This window comes from Saimiri boliviensis, chromosome 6 (genome assembly GCF_048565385.1).
Source record: "Saimiri boliviensis isolate mSaiBol1 chromosome 6, mSaiBol1.pri, whole genome shotgun sequence".
Lineage (NCBI taxonomy): Eukaryota > Metazoa > Chordata > Mammalia > Primates > Cebidae > Saimiri > Saimiri boliviensis.
In genome coordinates, this window is record NC_133454.1 from 16999359 (window position 1) to 17020501 (window position 21143).

Consider the following 21143-nt stretch of genomic DNA (forward strand, 5'->3'; position numbering starts at 1 on the left):
CATTTGATTATATTCTGTCTTTGTATAATATGTTAATTTACTGTCTTTGTAATTTCTCCCTCTATGAACTCTCAAAGCATTTTGTATTTTTACTGAATTTTAGCACATTTTATTCCATTTATCGAGTTTTTATCCCATTAAGCAAGTTTTATTTTGTAGTATAACCAATCTCTTACCAGACTGTAAACTCCCTGAAGTCAGGAACTATGTCTTACTCATCTCTATACCTCCTGCAACTAGCCCAGAATGCAGGTAGTAATTTTTATATGAGTGAATAAATGATAACTATTTGATATATTGTCTTTGAATTATTTCAGGTTGTAGGTTTTCTGTTCTCAACAAGATTAGAAGCTTTGGAGGGCAAAGCCTAGGGTGTCACATATAGTTTTTGTACCTAATACCTGTTAATAAACTCAGAATTATTGCCCTCTTAGTCAAATTGCTTAACCTGTTATTTTGCAAAGTACATTTGGATAAAGTTGTCTGAATATGACTTATTAGCATAACTCTTCGCTAATCTTGAACTAAAAATGAAGATTTATTTTAAAATATTACTTTTGCTTTTTTCGAATAGTAACTTATCTCAAGTGTTTGTTACTTAAAGCTACAACACCTCACTTCCAAATATTTGATGAGTACCTACAACATGCCAGCCATTCTTCTAGCTAATGAGTAAAAAAGGCTAAAATTCTCCTTTCATAGAACTGGCATTCTAGTGAGGGTGGGAAGAGAAGAAACAAAATAACTAAGTGAATTATGCTGTTAGAAGCTGATAAGTGCAATGTTTAAAAATAAAAAGAGCATAGCCAAAGAAACAGATTCACTGAAAATGTGTCACTTTATAAAGACTTGAAGGAGTGACCATATGAATATTTGGGAAAGAGAATTTCAGGAATAGGTTAGAGCAAAGAATGAGACCTGATAAGAGAATGTATGTCGTGTATTTAAAGCACAGGGACCAAAGCAGTAACCAGTGAGGAGATCTGTAGCATAAGGATAAAGTTAGCTCCTGACTTCACAAAGTTGTAAGGTATGAACTTCCAGTAAAGCACTTAGCACAATGCCTTGCACATATCAAATAATTAATAAATCTTATTTCTCATAATTATGGGAATTATATGAGATAGTCTCTTAGAACGTTTCTAAAAAAGCCAAAACAGGTCTATTTAGGGTGAAAACTAGGGCATTCTTCCACTATATGTTTGGGCCAAACGTTGCTGATCCTAACGTATTATTTCCTTGCATAGCTACTTGTCATGATTCTTATCATGAATAAGTAGTTATTCATGTTTCTAAATAGATTTGTTAAAAATGTAGTCCATGCAGCTTCAGTGAATGAGCTGAGGGAGTTTAAATTGCCCTGTCAAAATGCCTGAATACATTTGCCATAAGATTGTCATCAGGCTTTTCATGCAAAGTAACATGAAGGCTCTCCTGCTCAGAACCCAGTGTTCCATACTTTCTTGACGAGGGTTATGCTCATTTTCATAGGCGTTAGGTCTTACACACAACCTTAACATGAGCCAAGTTCCTTTAATGGATGTGCTGGAAAGATCTCAGTGCTGTGGAGTCAAGAATGCAATTTGAGCCGTGCTGACAGAAAACAAATTGATCCTTTTGGCCCATATTCCTGAATCTGAAGCAGCCCTTCCCCATCAGCAAAGACTTTCTTACATGATACAGTTGAATTCCCAAATGTCCCTGGATGTGGGGTCCTAATTTAGATTTGCTTTTAAGCCCTTGAATATATTTTCAAATAGTGGCTATGCCCTTTTAAGTACTCAATGGAAAATAGAATGAAAGTCTAGTATGTGTTGCATGCATGATCCTTAGTGATACTGTCTTGTTTGTTTTTTTGTTTGTTTGTTTGTTTTGTTTTGTTTTGTTTTAACCACTTGGCTTCTTTTTCACTTCCACTTTTTTTTCTTTTAATTTCTGACTGTTTTTGCATTTGGGCAAAGAGAGAGAGCATAACACAGTCCTCGGATCTCTTAGAATAGTTTGCTTGCTAAAGATTACTGAGATTAATAGTTTAGGAGATAGACTTTCTAAACTTTGTTTCCTAAGCAAGCAGCAGAAAAGAGTAGAAAATCAATTTCGGAAATTAAAATTAAGTACTATGCTTAGGTCTGTTTCTATACCAAAACCAAACTAAACAAAATGGAAAAGAAAAAGAGGATAGGTTTTCTGAAATTCTTTATTAATCCACTTCCAATGTAGGACAGACAGAAACATATACCTCCATATATTTGTTAATACTTGCATTATTACTAAATGTTAAATGGTGTCAGAAATGGACAGGTGTGAAATTTCATTAGAAAAATTGCTGTAGGTGAGAGATAGAAGAACAGAAGTTAGGATGAGATAGAAATAGAATGGTTTGCTAAAGTGTTCTCGTTTCCACCTGTTTTCTTTATTATTTTATATTTCTTTATTATGAAGTCATTTTTTATTCCCCCTTTTTAAGAAAATAAAATGCTTTCAAGTTTTATATACTAAGTGTCCTTATTGAAGAATAATTGGCATACAATTGCACATATTTAGAGTGTGCAATTTGATAGATTTTGACATGTACCTACACCTCTAAAATCATCACCACAAACAAGAAAATGAATACATCCATCATCCCCTAAAGTGTCCTTTGGCTCTTGTGTAAATGTTCCCTTCTCTCGTCCTATCATTGGTCAACCATTTATAAGCTTTCTGTCACTATAAATTTGTTTGCATTTTCTAGTATTTTATATAAATGGAATTAGGCAAAATGTGTTCTTTTTTATTTGGCTTATAATACTCAGCCAGATTATTTGGAGATTGATCCATTCTTCTGCTTGTATAAATAATACAGTTCTTTTTATTGCCGAATAGTATTTCATTTTATAAATATAATCCAATGGATTTATCTTCTGTTAATGGACATATGCTTCTTACTCCAGTTTTGGGATATTGAAAATAAGGCTATGATAAAATATGTGTCGAATTTTGAATTAACATGTGCTTTTATTTCTCTTGCTTGAATGCCTTGGAGTGGACTTGCTTGTTCATATTTTAGGCATATGTTTAGCCTTTTTAGAAACTCCCAAACATTTATGAAGTGGTTGCAGTATTTTACATTCCCTAAGTGATTTTTCTTTTCTACATCTACATTTTGGAAAAATTCTCAGAAGTTGGACAATTTCCCGAGTTCCATGGGTAGTCAGAACATATCTATTTCTTCTCAGTGGGCAGTCTTTCCTTCCATGAGAATGGCTCCTAAATTTGTACCTTCTTCTTCCTCTTGCCTTTGTTACTTATCTTCTTCCTTTGGAGATTCAGTTTTTCAATTCATACTGCTAATTAGCTAATTATCTACTTTAGTAATCTTTTTATAAGACTATGCAGATGGGACACTGGATAAAAAGTACTTGAACTCAGTCCTCCTCAATTAATTTTTCCCCAAGGCAACTCCTTATCTGATCTAGCCTGTCATGAATAAAACCTTTATTTGACTTTCTTCAGCTCCTCTGTGGCAGAATAGAACTTCACAAAGACATCACCAAATACCAAAAAAGGCAACAAAGGAAATGAGTGCAGAGAATAAGAATGGCTTCTGATCCTCAATGTAGCTAGCAGGTTCACAGAGGCTACAGACCCTGCTCCAAGGAAAATGGACAGACCATATGATAGGCCTCCTGCTCCTACCTGTGGTTAAGAGCTGAGATTCTGAGTTAGATTTTGGCTTGCATGCAGAATGTGTCATTGTTGGTTGAGTGACCTCCAACAAGGTACTTAATTTCTCTAGTTACTTATGTGCAGAGTGGGAACAAAACTGGAAGTTACCACACTGAATTCTCCAAAAATTAAATAGTAGTTAAGTACTTGACTCATATTTTAAAACCTGAAAAATGTTAGATTTGATAATCATCTTAACCAACTGAAGCACAATATCTATAATATAAACCTGCAATACTTGTTAGAACCTTAACTCCAACAAACTTTTGAGTCCTACTTGATCTCATAATTATTGATTCTATCACCTTTTCTCTGGTTTTCATCTCTCTTCTAGCCTTACTACCTTTTGTGTCAAGCGTAAATCCTATGAAAATTCTTTATAACCGATTCCATTGCAAAGACCCTCAACTTTCTTGTCCCTCTTTCAGTTTATTGATTTCACAGGATTTACAGTTCAATAAGAAGATCATATGTTAAATAGATAAGTGTAAATGATGAGATGCTCAAGGACTTGATCTTTAAGCTTTTTCTCTACTTTAGCCAGTGAACAAGGCTTTACATACCATTTCCCTGCTGATATCTTCTTCCAACTCTGGACTTACATATCCAGCAGTTTACCTGATGTCTTCACTCAGACAGCTGAAAGATATCTGCAAGTTAACATGTCCAGAACCAAATTTCTTTTTTTAAAAATTAATTTTTTTGAAAATTTATACATAATATATGTATATCTTTTGGGGGTATAATTGCACATTTTTAAATGTATAATTTGATATATTCATTTAATCAAATCAGGGTGACTGGAATACCTATCACTTTAAATACTTATCTTTTCTGTATTTTTTAAAACATATTTTTCCGAGTTTATGATTCATTCATTTATAATTCTTTTTGAATTTTTATTATTTATTTATTTGGAAATGGGATCTTGCTACGTTGCTGAAGGTGAACTCAAACTCCAGAGCTGAAGCCCCAACCTGAGTAGCTGGAATTACAGGTGCACACCAGCACACCAGGCTGTCAGAACCTAACTTGTGTTTCTTACAAAATCTGCTGTATCCACAGCCTTCCTTTTAGCTGGTGATGAATCACTCTTCAGGTTTATCAGGCCAAAATGTTTGGAGTCATCTGTGCCACTCGTCTTTTTCTCATAGGCCACATTAGTGCAGTGTACATTCTGTTGGATCTACCGTCAACATTTGTCCAGAGCCCAACCACTTTTTTTTTTTTTTTTTTTTTTTTTTTGAGACGGGGTTTCGCTCTTGTTACCCAGGCTGGAGTGCAATGGCATGATCTTGGCTCACCGCAAACTCCGCCCCCTGGGTTCAAGCAATTCTCCTGCCTCAGCCTCCCTAGTAGCTAGGACTACAGGCGTGCGCCACCATGCCCAGCTAATTTTTGTATTTTTGGTAGAGACGGGGTTTCACCATGTTGACCAGGATGGTCTCGATCTCTTGACCTCGTGATCCACCCGCCTTGGCCTCCCAAAGTGCTGGGATTACAAGCTTGAGCCACCGCGCCCGGCCCAACCACTTTTAAGAAAAATTTCATATTGGTTAGTTTTTCCAAGTTACTATTCCTTTTGAATTTGATAATTGTAATAATTCTTAACTGTTCTCCCTGCTCCCAGCCTTGACCCAACATTTTCAAGATAGCAGCAGGAGTAATCCTATTAAAACATTAGTCATATCATGTTATTACACTCAGATTGCTTCCTGTCTCAATCACAGTAAAAGCCAAAATGCCCACAGTAGCCTATGAAGCTCAGATTTGCTTTCCATACATCTTCCTTCACCTACCTGTCCAGCTCTCTGACCGTATCTTGTACCGTCTTCCTTCTCATTCTGCTTTAGTCATACTGATCTCCTTACTGTTGTCAAATAAGCTAGCCCTAGTCTCCTCCTCCTTCTCTTTCTCCTTCTGCTTCTTCATCTTTGGTTAACCTCTCAGTTTATTTAATAGAGAAACAATTACAATTTCACTTGAGAGTGAAAATGACCATTCACCGTATTTCACAGAAACGTCTGTGAGTATATCTCTTTATTCATTCATCTGGATTCATCTACTTTTTCAAAAAAAGCATATCTAGAACTTGGTAGCGCTGTGAGATCACACAGTCCCTTCTTAAGGTCTTCACGTATTCTTTCCCCAGATGTCTCTCTGGCTTCCTCTCACTTCCTTAGGATTTTTACTTAGAAGTTAAGTTTTTGATGAGATTTACCTTAATAAGCCTATCAAAAAATTTAACCATTCCCAAGTCCTTTTATTCCATTTCTCTGCTTTATTTTTCCCTTTAGATGTACGACTATTTATTAGACTATATTTTTCTATTTATCTTTTATACTATCTCTTCTCTACAAAAAAATGTAAGGTCTATGAGTTAGAGATTTTTGTTTTGTTTACTGTTATGGTCCCATTGCTTATAAACAGGCTGGTGCATAGTAAGACTCAAATTAGTATTTGTTGAATAAATAAATAAGTGGAGGAGGGATTATTTCATCACATTGCTTATTAGGCATATATACTCCTGAGTTTTCCAGGGGCATTATAATATGAAAGTATCCAAAACTTAGCATATCATGACCTTTTTCATTTTTCACATGAATGTGGATATCCCCCAAGGCACAATATAACCCCCCTAGAGCAAACAATGAATTAGAAAAAAAAAATTTTTCTAGAAATAAAATTTCTAAAAAATATCTTCTTAAAAAACAACAAAAAAATGTTTCTCTATTTCAAAAACAACAAAAAATAAGTATCTGCTTTGGAAGAGTTTACTGAGAAAATGTAGAAGCCTTAAATAGAAATTGTGGGCTATGAGAAACAATCAGCACACACGACAAGTGAGAGAATTAAATTTCTAAGACATTAAATCAATGCAAGTTTCAGACAGAGCCTAAAAAATTAGAAGGTAAAAGGATTGAAAAGACAAGGTAAGAAATACAAACATTTATAATGAAAGAAGAGTTCCATGCTAATGAAAATTTTTCCTTTGTCTTGCAGATATCTTGAAGTCCCCTGGGCTCAAATCTTTAGCTGCTTGACTCTTTTCCTCAGCCAATAAAGCAGCAGTCAAATTTTACAGATTAAAAAAAAAATAATTTCAACTTTTATTATAGATTAAAGGGCACATGTGCAAGTTTGTTACATGGGTATATTGCATGATGCTGAGGTTTCGATTACAGATAAATTTTAATTTCTGTTTCCTCAGTTATTTCTTCTTTCACTCAAGAATTAAATGAATATTTTTTGAGCACTTATTATGCACCAGGCATGCTGTTAGGCACAGAGGATATAATGATGAATAAACAGGCATGGTTTCTGCTTTCATTGAATGCTCCACAAGGAAAGCATGAAAAATACTTGTATTAAATAGATGATTGTCAACATGATAAACACTGTAAAAAGGAGTATATTACTAAGAGAATGGGCAAGGATCTGAACCTAGTCTAGGACATCAATAAATAATGTTTTTTTTTTAATTGCTCCTTGCCTTTATTTCTACCATCATCCCCCTAATTAAGGCCCCCATTTTCTCTACCGCCTTCATCATTCTCCCTAATTTGTAACTCTGACCATGTTTGTCATGGTTAAATATTTATTGACATTGTCTTATTATAGTATGGCTATAGTCTTTCTGCCTTATTTTCCTCTTTCCTCAAACACGTCTCATGTTTTTTGGTCCTGCTGTTTCTTCTGGCAAAAAAAAAAAAAAAAAAAAAAAAAAAAAAATAGTACTTCTTGTTCTGTTCCGTTTTCTAAGTACTAACACAATTTTTTTTTCTCACAGTGAGCCTGTCTTCACCACTCCAACTCATGGGCTAATGTTATCTGAACTCATAGAACTTGCTGTTTTTTTTTTTTTTTAATCAAAAGCTACCGCATGACATTCCTTGTACTGTTACACTATGTCTTAAAGATAAGAATGTTGAGAGTCAGACAGGATTTGAAAATCTAGAAGCAAGTGAGGAGCAAACCAGGATTCAAAGCTTAATTCCTCTAGGCAAATGACCTTGAATGAGTTAGTCAATTCCTCTGAAATTTAGTTTCCTAAATATATGAAAGGAAGTTATAATTATCTGACTCAAGTATTTTTTGTAAGGATAAAATGAGAATATTTCTTGAAGTGTGATATACTTAAGATGGTACATGGCAAACAGTTTTAAAAACATACTCATACTTTAATTTTAATGTGATTACTTAAAAAAATTGTAACAAGTATAAACCATCAATATCTTTTCAATTAGATTTTTTAATTATTTGTTTTTATTTTACTTCCTGATGTGATTAATATTTTATTTTGATTATGTTACTTATATGGTTATTTATTATTCATGAAAAAAGATTCTTGTGTTTATTCTCCTGGCAACAAGTTCCATTTTAAAATAAATTTATTTAAATAAAAAGTGAGTCAAATTAAATTTTAAAATAACCTAAATAAACACCAATAAAGGTAGTATGTAAACCTTTTAAAAATGGATGATGTTAGATTAATACTAAGATAATGCATGTTAAGTACTTTACTGGAAAAGATACTTTGTGCCTCTTAAAGTCAAGGCACTTTTAACTTCATATAAAGATGCTTAATGTAAAAAGAGCTGACACATAGAACACAACTAGCGAATTAGTCTCCCCTTTTTTTTCTAGTTAGCTCTGAAGTCCATAACAAGATGATGCTATTACAGATTTTTTTAAACTATATATATTTTAAGCTGGAGAGAGGTTGCAATTAATATCAGGAATATTTTCAGCAGCACTGTCTGTAATTGACATTGGCATTGAAGATTTCCACAGCTGCTGTTTCTGTTTTACGTAGGTGGCAGCATGGAAAACAAAATGATTTGTGTGTTTTCATTAGTGGGTCTCATTTTTAAGAAAATTAAAAGAGATTTTATTTATTACTGTATAAATTGGTTTTATTTATTATATTTTGCAAAAGATCACCTGTACCTATGAAAGGATAGGAATTACAAAGTGAAAAAATGTGACCATTTATAGGTCCATGTGTCAGTAAGTGTCAGTGATTTACCTTTAGAAATGGTGTTTTTTGAGGCACTTTGAACCCTTGTTGCAATGACTTGATTTGTCTCTTAGAGCATGAAGATGAGTATAAGGTAAAAATGCAAATAGAGATCAATAACAAATGCTAGGTAGGACTCGATATAATGCCTCCCTTTCTTCTCCTAGGAGTGTGGAACTGTTGAATTCAAGTGATATGCTCGTTCATTTGTTCATTCATTAAGCAAACATCTATTAAATTAGTCAAAAGATAGTTATTATTACCTACCATGTGCAAAGGACTATGTAGATCTCCGAGGATACAAAAATAGATAAAGTATGTTACTTTTCTTGAATGTTTCATAGACATTCAGAGGGAAACATAAGCTCAAAGTAATTACAAACAAATAAAATAAAAATGAAATCCAAGTTATATGCAACATACAATAAGGGGCATAGACGAGAGTTACTGGCTTTGTCATATGGTTATCAGGAAAAAATTTCATAGAGATTTATTTAGCCACATCTTGGAAAATGTGTTAAGATTTGTCACATATGAAATGACAAGGAGCAGAAAGTAAGGTGGATAGGTAGGGCTGCAGACAGCAGAAACAGCATGTTTAAAGGTACAAATGTATAGAGCGTCTCAAGGAAGCATAATAATTTTGTGAAGATCTAAAGGGATGGTATGGAAAGACTCCAAATTTGTCAAAAATGACCATTGGATTTAAGAGATGATTTTATTACTGATTAATTATTATCTCATGAATGTCATGAACTAATAGATTATTTGAGCTCATAAGGAATTGATTATGTAGTTTAATACCCAGAGATGTGACAACTGGTGGAAATGAAATTCAAACTAAGACTATTGCTTCCAAAACTAGCACTCCACCTCCATGAATTATGAAAATAATTCTGTTGTTGAGATAGCTAGAATACCAAGCTGACTGAATTTTAATTAATAAGAAAGTTTCCATTCCAAAGCACTCAGGTTAGGTGAGTGCTGTTTAAATGTCTGTGTTCATTGCATGTTTGGAAGAACATGTGAATTTGAAGATATCGAATTACATTCTGAGTTACTAAATTATTAAATTATTCATCTTTAGCACTGTGTATCTGTTTCAAAAATAATTTTGGCCTTATCTATGCGTTGCCATTTATGTGCACAAGTCAAAGTTCTAATGCTCCATTAACTACCCATTCCTTCTTGACTACTGGCTTGATATTTTTCTACGTTGATCCTCACCTGTGTCTTCTCAGTTCTTTATTCCTTTTGATAGGTATTGCCATATCAGTCTATTTCTCTATTGTTAGAAATGTAATTTTAAACACATAGGTGGCAAATCACAGCATCACAGCATGTTGATTAAGAACTACTATATAACTTCAGGACCCATTTGAATTTTTTCTTCCTACGAGAGGTCCTATGAGCCTTCTTTTGAGGCTCTGGGAAGATTCTAAAAAAAAAAAAAAAAAAAAGACAGAAAAACTATTCATAAGGCTCAAGAAAATATTTACTTGGCTTAGGAAAAAGACACTGGGGAAACTGGAAGACTTTACATTTATGAAATATTTTTTACAGGTTTGCAATTGATTTGTTTTCTTTGCATTATGGCATAAAAGGGGAGAAAAGACTGAAGCAGAAAGAAGGTAGACTTTCCTCACAGGATGATTAAACAGAAGTATATAGAGTTTTTAGAAATCATTTTTATCTGCTTCTTTTTATAATATTGAGCACGCATTATCTGTCTAGACTAATGTGGTTTTTGTCTTTATTAAAGATTACAGTATGAATAAAAATAAAAGCAGTATTTTTATTGCACTCATGCTAAGTGCCAGAACTACTCCAAATAGTATATATGTATTATCTCATTTGTTCCTTTTATCAATATTATGATACAGTTTCCATTATAACCCCCATTTTATAAAGTTAGCAAAACTTGTCCAAGGTTATAAAAATGATGATGGTGTTCTAGCTTATACCTAAGTTTAGCTAATTAACTATTATAATATGGTGACTTTTGACGAGCATTTTAATTAGGTGATTTTCCCAAATCTCTTGCATAAAACACTTCATGATAAATTGTATACATATCGTTAGCACACATGCTTATTAAACTCTAAAGCCTCATGTGTAGGCTAGTTAAATGATCTAGTTTGATTTGGGGTTAATTTAGAAGGATGCCACTTGGACTTGTTTGTGTTTGGGTATAATGATGGCCAGAGCAGTGAGATCCTAAACTGACTGTGGTGTCCCAGGGTATATGGGACTCAATAAAGGCATTTAGGGGGAGAATGTAGGGTTTTGATGGCCATTCAGGGCAGGACACTCAACCTTAGGATCACTAAAGAAAGGGGAATGAAACTGAGACTGTTGCATAAAACTGAAAGCATAAAAGGATTCTCATTCAAGAAAGGACTTCTAAAAAACTACTCACCAGCCCAGGATAGCAACAAGGAAACATTTTCAATTATGAGTGGAAAAAGAAAGAAAAAGAAGTAAATTTAAACCCGACCCTATTGTGTGGGGAGAGTAGCCCCAAGACAAAAAATAATTGATATGAAGCGACTCTTGGACTAGTGAAATCTCTGGACAACTAGCAGAGGGATGTGCAAAATTATTCTGTAGCGACAGTTGCGCAGCCGAAGGTTCCAGGGACTCCCACAGAAACTGCAATCTTGCTAAAGATAATCTCAGAATTAAAATGTACAATAGGATGCAGAAACTACTAAACATGAGGGAAACAAGTGAGATTAGACCTTCAGGAAAATTAGGGAATAAAAATATAGTAAAGGCTCCAAAGTAAGTATGTGTCAGATTAAAAACATGATAAAGAAATAAAAATCATAATTAAAAAAACACGATAGATTTAAATATATATAGAATGTCTAAAAATAAAAATAAAAGTATAAACAAATGATTAAAATACTCTGTAGATAAGTAAAAAATAATAAACTAAAATGTAAGGTAAAAATTGAAATGAGAAAATAGTAATTAGATCTGAGGATATACCCTGAAAGCAGCACAGAGTAGGAAGGAGAAAAAAACATGAGATATATGAAGCAATAGTATGGGTAGATAAAATGGTCCAGAAAAAAAAAATAACAGAAATGTAGAGAATAATGAGAGTGAGGCAAAAAATTTTAGACGAGTTAATGACTAAGACTTATTTTAATAATAATCAGATTAAAGTAACATAATAAATTCCATGTAGACTTTTTTTTAAAAAGGAAATATTATAATAAAACTGCAGTTCAAGAAAGGCAAAAAAAATTCTTCATGTGAACCATATTAAGAAAGACATATTTCTTACAATAGGTAACAATTAGATTGACAGCAGTCATCTTATCATAACAATTGATGACAGAAGATAATGTAGGTTGGTTAATATCTTCAAGGTGCTGAGGGAAAATCGTTGTCAATTTACAAATCTCTTTCTATACTCTCATTCAAAGTCTAGTCTACTTTCATTCAGATCAGGGAAAATAGAAATAATTGGGTATGTTTAAACATTATAGATTTTTACAAAAAGACTATTAAAATATTTTTATCCGTAAGAAAAAAATTTGATCCAGAAAGAGGGGTTAGAATTTGAAAAATGAAGACGTTAACTGATAGTTACTGTGAGTAAACTTTAATCACAACAACAAAAAAATAATGGTGATAAAAATAATGACTGATTTGGTGGGGAATGTAACTACTGTAACAAGATAAAACTAAAATAGGATACAATAGACTGAGTGTGGTGGCTCATACCTGTAGTCCCAGCACTTTGAGAAGCCAAGGTGGGTGAATTACCTGTGATCAGGAGTTTGTGACCAGCCTGGCAGCCTGGCCAACATGGTGAAACTCTGTCTCTACTAAAAATACAAAAATGAGATGGCGTGGTGGTGGGTGCCTGTATTCTCAGCTACTGGGGAGGCTGAGGCAGGAGAATCACGCACCTAGAGGCAGAGGTTGCAGGGAGCCAAAATCACCATTGTACTTCAGCATGGGCAACAAGAGTGAAACTACATCTTAAAAAAAAATTATATATATCTAAAGTTTATATATATATAAATATATACGACATTTTAGGGGTAGTCTAGAAGTGCTGAATTATATAAATTTATAAAATTAACTTGAAATGTTAGATCAGGTGAAAAGGACGAATCACTCTTTAAATATCCATATTTACTATGAAGCATACATAATGTCTTACTGGCACAGGTAAATAAAAATAGGACAATTTTTAAAAAGCCAAGAAATAATTATATGCACATACATATTATCAAGATATATAAGTCATGGACATTAGAAATCAGTAAGGAAGAGGAAAAGCATTATTATATACCAGCTAAATAAGTAAGCAAGTAAATAAATAAATAAAACTGGCCATACATATGGGGAAAATAAAGATTCCTACCTTCTACCATAAATTATTTTTTAATTATTATTTTATTTTCTCAACTTTTAAGTTCTGGGATACATGTGCAGGTTATGCATATTTGTTACATAGGGAAATGTGAGCCATGGTGGTTTGCTGGACAGATTAACCCATCACCGAGGTATTAAGCTCAGCACCAGTTCTTCCTGATGCTCTCCCTTTCTCTGCCCCAACCCAATAGGCCCCAATGTGTATTGTTTCCCTACCCCTATGTGTCCATGTGTTCTCATCGTTCAGCTCCCACTTATAAGTGAGAGCATGCAGTGTTGGGTTTTCCGTTGCTCTGTTAGTTTGCTGAAGATAAAGGCTTTCAGCTCCATTCATGTCCCTGAAAAGGACATGATCTTGTTCCTTTCACTGTAAATTAAAAACCTTTATTTTCTTTCTAAGCAATTTAAATGTTTTGCTTGCATGAATAAAACTAAAACAAGTCAGAGACTGGAAACAGATATATTCAAAAGCCAGAATAAATGATTAGTGTTCGGTATAAATCAAGTACTACCACAAGTCAATAAGAAAAATATAACCCTGGGCAAGAGGCATGAACAGAAGGAAGTTCAAATAGCCAGTAAATATATGAAAACCTGTTAAGTCTCACCAGTAATCAAGAAAATGTACCTCAACACTACAAAAAGAGTTAACATTATATATTATGTTTGGACAACATGAATGTCTGATTACACTGTGCTATATAGAATATTGAACTCATATAAACTGCTAATATAAACTCATTTAAATTACTAATAATGACAACTGGAGACCAATTTGTAATGAATTAACATTAAAGCTGGACATATTCTATGATCTACCAATTACATTTTGAATCAACTGCTCTAAAGAAAGTTACATGTGCTTAAAGAGGGAGGTACAATAGTGTTTATTGAAATTTATTTTGAAATGAATTTGAGAAGGTAGGGTGAAGAGATTGTATCTATATTATGAAAAATTTATTTCTTAAAAAATTAATCTGAATCAAAGATGACAAATTATTAACATGTATTAAATCTGGATGGTAGGTAACTGTTACGTTACGTTCTTTACATTTCTGATGCCAAATACGTAATGATTAAACATAGAAGAAGCACATGATATATTCAAATGTTGGAGAATGGGTTTTGATGATTTTAAGAGGAGAAATAGACATAGGCTTTGTTCGTTTATAATTGGAGTTAGTGGGTTTATTATTTGGAGTGACTTGACATCTTTTTTTCAGACTTATCTACAATGGGCTATTTCTCTGGTGCAGAAATATATCCATCTGCAGCCAGGTCATTTTGTACACATTGGCTGTCATATACATATAAATTCACAGTGACAATTTTTTTCCTATTGTCTACAGTGATAAAACTTGTAGAGAAGTTTAGCTATTTATTAGTGAGTTTATAGTATATAAAAAGTGAAAATCAGTAATTTTATCCCTAAGAATCATACATTTGTAACAAGGCCATTCTTCACTAAAATTTATTTCTTTATACATATGTGTCTTCAACTATATAGTGCTCTTTGAGAAAAGGATTGTACTTTATTCATTTACAGTCCCTTAAGCATGACATGTAGTAAATACTCAATACATTTTTGTGGAAAAGAAGTATTGTTTACCTTTTCAGTAGCACAAGTGCTAATGAGAATATGTTATGTAGATGAGTCACATGATACATATATACATAGAGCAAAATGTATGTTTTCATCTTTCCCTTTCTGCTACTTTGTACAGAAGCAACCAATGTCAAGACCTTGATATTCCTCTGAATTGAAGTTTATTGAATATTACGTATATATTCTTTACCAAAATATTCTCTGTAGTATATATTCCACACTTGCTGTTTAATAATCAGCTAATCACTTTGAGAACCCAAGGCAGGGGGATTACTTGAGGCCAGGAGTTCAAGACCAGTCTGGGAAACATAGCAAGACCTCATCTCTACAAAAAGAAAAAATTAACTTAGCCAAATGTGATGGCACATGCCTGCAGTCTTACCTACCCTGGAGGCTGAGGGAGGAAGATTACTTGAGCCTAGGAGTTCGAGGCTGCAGTGAGCTATGATCACACAACTGCACTCTAGCCTGGGTGTCAGGACAAGGTCCTGTCTCATAATAATTTACTAATATCAGATATTATTTTTGATAGCCAAAGGACTACCAAATATACATATCAAATATGCAAACAACCCAATGAAAATCTTTGTATGATTAATTTTTGACATTAACTTATTTATGTCTCAATAGGTATTTTGTTTGGTCTATATTCAACATTGAAACTTAATAGCTTCTCAGGCTACCAGATATTAATACCACAGGTTGAATTTTGACTGTTTTTAAAAATAATTATCTCTGCTATATATAGATGATTTTTAAAAGAAAATCATTCATGTGCTAGGCAGAAAATGTATGATACTTAATGGCTTGATTTAAACATTGTATTTACCTTGATAATTTAGAGGAGGCTCACATAGTGTGTGTGTTGAGGCATGAACCCAAAGCTGCTTAAAAAGATTAATGTTGCGTCTCTAACTCAGCTATACTGATAGGTTTCTGTCATATGAGAGGCTTTAAAAATAAAATTATAAAGGAAAAAGTCTGTCCAGGTACTGATTATATGCAGATGGAAAGTGTCTGAAAAATCTGTTTTACTTATACAGCAGAGCTGCAAATGTTATTTATCTCAATCAGCAGAGCAATGGTTAGAGACTAGTAGAATTAACTGTAGGCAGCTGCTACCTTTACAGCAGACATATCTGCCCACAGAGAGCCAGGGAAGATGGTTGTATAAATATGACAACGACTTCATTCAGTTTTCATTATATCCATCTTTCAAGCAACTTTTGCTACTGAAAATTTTATGGCTATTCTTCTATTGGGTTGTCCAGTCTTTCCCAGTTTGTAGATATTCCACGTAGACATATTTGACAAATATATTTTGAATATCTACAGTTTACTGAGCATTTGCATAACATGAGCATGAATCCTAACTGCATTGTCTTTTCTACCTCCAACTGCCTATTTATGAAACGATAGTTATTATTGTCATAAGCTAAATCTTAGCTGACAGGGCCAATTTATTTTATGAGGATATTGTTCTGAAAAATAAAATTATAAAACCTCTTGGTCAGGTGTATGAAGAAGGTCATTAAAGGTTCAACATAAAGGCAAAACCAATAAACAAACTGATCAAACATCAAAGATCTCTCCAAGCCCGAGTTCTAGTGATCTGTGAAGTCTTAACTCATGAAGAGAAGGCAAAAATTAACTAAAAGAGATCAAAAATTACGACCTGTGAGTCCCATCAGAGTAAATTAACATCCTTTGATTCCCTCTATGATATCAGTGGTTTGAAAGTTCAAGGTAGTTTATCTCACCTCTTTATTATCTGATTCTTTCTTAAGGTGTTAAGAACAAAATTTTCTAATCATTAGCTTAGGGAGGATTGTTTAGCCCCATTCTTTTTATTTGCTTTAGTCTTTTAGTTGAATACACTTTTAACTACAACATGGCTTGGACCAACTTGTGTGCAGAAATAATAAATACCTTTACATCACAACAATAATAGGGTAAGCTATGGTCCTGCTGAGAAGCTCTGCGAAAACTAAGCAGGAGTTACCATGTATTTATTCGTTGGATTTCTGTGGCACTTTTCCCCCAAAGAGTATAGGGTATAATGTGGATAAATTTGCACAGGAGTTGCCTTAGAGTGTCAAAAGGAAATTAAAGGAAAGGAATGCTTGTAGGAGCATAGAGTGTAAGAAGTAGCTAATGGAAAAACCAAACCCTGGTTGGCAGCAAGGCATGCCAAAGGAAGTAGAAGAAGCTGGTCTACCCCAGGGGCACCACTGTTGACTTTTCAGAACATTGAATCATTTCTCCACAGCCTGTGTATCTGGTGAGGACTTGAGGTTTCTGTTCAATATTATTCGAAGACAATCGTGATCATAGACTCATAGGGTACGAAACAACCTTAAAAAATATTTGCCCAATTCTCTTAATTTACAGATGAGGTACATGGAACCCAGAAAGGACAAAGAAAGAAATTAGAAGAAAAATCAGGGTCAGAAACAAGATCATTCATTTCTTTAATAAACATACGTTAAATATGTTGTCCTAAGCACTGTTCTAGGCACAAGGGTTACCTTAGTGAGTAACATGAACATGGATTCTGACTACCAATGTCGTGTCTTACACTGTTTTGTTCTACCTCCAGTTGCCTATGAGGGTATGCAGCGTAGTTTGCAATATACTTTATTATTGATTCTAGACCCAGCTCTCTTGAGGGAAGAGACTTCAAGTGACTTTGTTAAGAGAAGGTAGTTCTTTTCCAAGTGTCTGCAAGTGTGTTGATATTCTTTGATTCTTTAGTGCTCATAGGGAGCCTCTGTCACATCAGCTGAAAATCATTTACTATATTGAGTCTAGTTTGTGTGCCACTGGAAGACAGGCTTTCCTTGCCACCATGAGCAGTTTATTTTTGTCCTCTGGTGGGACTGGCAATGGGCTAAAACATTACCTCTCATTGAAGGAAACCATTGTCTCTTAGCATTGACCTTATCTTAAAAGTGCCTCACATGATCGTCCAAACTCTAAAAAGATAATGGAAGTACTTAGTTTTAGAATCAAGCATTAAAATTCTTCAAAGGAGCATAGTTTAAAAGCTGCTATAAATCTACCTTCCCAAAGGTGATATTTCAGTCATCCACTGAATACTGGATGGCACTACAAGAAAACCTGGGATTAAAAAAAAAAAGTAGTTTACTCTTTTTAGATTTAAACACTAGATTTAAACCCCCGTTCATCATCCAGTACCTATGTTGAAAAACCATCCTGTAAAAGCAGCCTTGGTTCCTTTACAGGTAAACCTAATGACTCCTAGAACTATGAACCTTCACTCAGGCACTTGGGAGAACACTTCATCCTGCTCGCTTTGCCATGAGTCCCAGGCCAGTCTCCAAAGAAATAAAGTATTTACCTTGTATGTTGTGGATAAAGCTGGCTGGTGGGCAGAGAAGTGATATTCCTTGGACCAAATAGAGTTGGGGGAGGGGACAAGAGAAGGAAACTTGTGTTTGCAGCCACCCTAACAGCCCTGAGAGTCCCCCTAGTCCTCTTGGATATAAGTGGGATTGGGTTCCAGGGACACCTGTCTGTGCCTGCAGGGCCAGATTCATGGTGGCTCTGCCTCTCCCCTTGCCTGGCAGCTCTTTTCCCCATGCCTGGCAATTCCTGCATTGGCTGATTTACCTGCGAGTCTGTATGTGGATCTGTCTTTACGTGGCCACTGGCGCTAGCACGCACCGTCAAGATAGAGGGAAGCCAAAGCGAGGATTGCAACTGTCCAAGCCTAGAGCGGGAGGTGAGCTGTCTCCAGACTCGACTGCAGCTTCCCTTCCTCCTGACACACATGGAGTTTGGTAGCGACGGTGCCTGTGCTGAAGAACTGCAGACAAATACTTAGCCAACTGGATGTGTGTGAGCTGGCTACAAAGGCAGCGCCTGCCTCACCCGGACCTCCTGCTGGCAGGATGTAAATATACCTGCAGACTGGCCAAACAGGACTGCCTTTTCTCTCCAACCCCTCCCTCCTCCCACCCTCTCCCTCAGCTAACCAGCATGAGAGAAACTGAGAAAGCAACAGCCTGCAAGTGACAGCTCCAGCCTGATTCCGTTCGTCTCTGAGCCGAGGTGGGAAGTTGATTGTGCGGCAGCTTCATTGTGAATTCCTTCATAGCATCGCTATGTTTGCCTCTATCTGGTATGCTAAGAAGCTGGGTCGCAGGTTCGTGCACAATGCCAGGAAGGCAAAATCAGAGAAGGTAAGGAATGAGTGGGGTTGAAAATTACCTTTCCGGTTTGCCAGCTGCCTGCTCTGGACCATTGGTCTGAGTACAGACGCAGTCTTTATTTGCTTGGGGTGAGAACCTGCCTCTCACTGTGACTGTGGTCCGTGCCACTTTGAAAAAGGATAACACTTAGAGTCTAGGTTGCTTGGGAGGGGAGCATTAAGGGTTAAAGCAAGATCATTGGCTATTCAAAATATATGGTGAAATCATCAATTGATAAAATGTCTTCACATAGACTTAAGATTCCTTTAAATAACATAGAATGAAAGCAATTGAGCAGCTGCAATTTTTGCTTGTTCAGAGAGCTCCCTAGTAAACTTGTTGCTATACTGCCTTATTTTATGTATTGTGATCTTGGTTCTGAAGTGGGCATTATATATACCTGAGCCTTTCTGTAGTACATGTGCTCCAGTGTGCGTCCCAGGAACATCTATCTAGGACTCTCAGTAAGGTTGACCAGACTCAACAGGGATGTTTGGTATCCTTTCACTAAGCCATCGTTTCAAAAGTATTCACAATGAGCAAGAATTATATTTATAACCAGGTAGTGTGGCCATTTAGAGAATAGATTTGCATTTCTTGTATTCAGCATGACCAGTCATTTCCAGAGAATCTCTATGTAGACTTACTTAATTAGTTATAATTCTCTGAGAAATTAAAATGGCCTGTAAGTCCTAAGGTATATAACACGCTTGGAGATAACCAAAGATGATAGCTTATATCTTTAATTTGTCCAGTGCTTTCTGGGGCCCTGTCCAAACTGTCATATTTAGGGAATCAATATTCAACAAGATGGGCATTGGGGAAACTTGCAAAGGTAACAAAATCTTGTGAAACAGATTTTTCATATTCCTCTGAGGATATGATCTTTAGCCCAGTCTCTTTAGTTCTTTATATAAACTCATAAAATTGACCCAGAGATGGCTCTCCAGGTCTGTGACACAGTCCTTTCTCTCACCTAGAAAGATGCCTTCACTTTAACTTGCTATTCATTCCTTCAGAGTAGAAATGATAAAATGAACAAGAATCCAGTGATGAAACAAGATACAGTTTTTCTTTAGCATGAGAAGAAAAAATATCATTGGAATTCTGACTTTAGAGCTGTAGCCTCGTAGAATGTCCAGATCTGACAATTATAGAACAATGACTGACATGTTATTTAGCAACGCTTTTGATGGAGGAGGGGGGAGGATTGGGATAGAATTGGTCTCTTCTCCATTCTATATAGCCCAGATAAAAAGATTACAAGCCTAATTATCGTGTATCAACTAATATCATCTATATTGAACAGTTGGCTTTTGAGCTTGTGTTTTGTTTTGACTTTCAAGTAATTTTGAAGGAAAGAGACTTGAGAGTAGGTATTTTATTGGAACAAATGTTTTAGAAAAGTCCTTTCTTCCTATAAAAATTATAGGCTGTACGGATGAGAGAACTGTCAGAGACCACAAATGGCTCTGAAAGCCACTGGGAGATAATACCTTATGCCAAATTAGTATGCAAAGAAAGTTGAATCTCCCAGAAGCACTTATTTCAAGCTTGGGCCCAAATGTCGGAAATAGCAACTCTATCAAATTTAGTGTATAGAACCTACAATGATATTAATACAACAAAGTAACATGAACTTCTGTTTCTTAAGAAGCTAATGAGGGGCCTTCAACCTGTATCATTCATTTCTATGATGGCTAATGTTAAAAATAAGCAAGAAGAAACCAAATGTGATTTTAAGGGTTCAAAATATTAACTTACTAAAAGAGTAAGGTGCAGTCACATTAGGAAATCTACATTAGAGAACTGAAGGTTTGCTCTCTGAGGGATAAAGACCAAAGGAAAAATTAACTCTACTGCCTTTCTGATAGCAAGAGAGCTAAGAGGAGTTAATTTTGAACACTAGGTCATGATAAGCAACATGAAATAGCATCTTGGCATTTTTTAATGGAATTTGTATTTATAGAGTTCCTGAAATAAATTAAAAGGTATGTTACCTTGAAAATTGTGGGTACTCAGTCGATGCTTGGTGAATGGAAATTTATTTATTCATTTATTTTGTATAACTAATTTTATTACATAGTTTATTTCAATCTATAATTTTAAATAAGTTATTTTTCTGAGGGTTCGCTAATGTACTTTAGCTGAGAGTTAACAAATAATATAACAAGCTGAATTAATTTACCTAGTGTAG

At 34.8% G+C, this 21143-nt stretch overlaps 1 protein-coding gene across 16 annotated transcripts in view; it reads left to right on the plus strand.

The window, feature by feature from the left end:
- DLG2 (discs large MAGUK scaffold protein 2) overlaps positions 1–21143 on the plus strand; it is a 2103224-nt gene that overhangs the window by 1106563 nt on the left and 975518 nt on the right. The window contains exon 1 of one of the 16 annotated variants that reach the window (XM_074400267.1): positions 8062–18937. The exons of 14 other annotated variants lie outside the window; for them this stretch is intronic. In XM_074400267.1, coding sequence (XP_074256368.1) covers positions 18860–18937 — 78 coding nt within the window. In that variant the 5' untranslated portion in view covers positions 8062–18859. Of the gene's footprint in view, positions 1–8061; positions 18938–21143 lie in introns of those variants that run through there. One more of the 16 variants, XM_039462200.2, reaches the window with a different exon arrangement.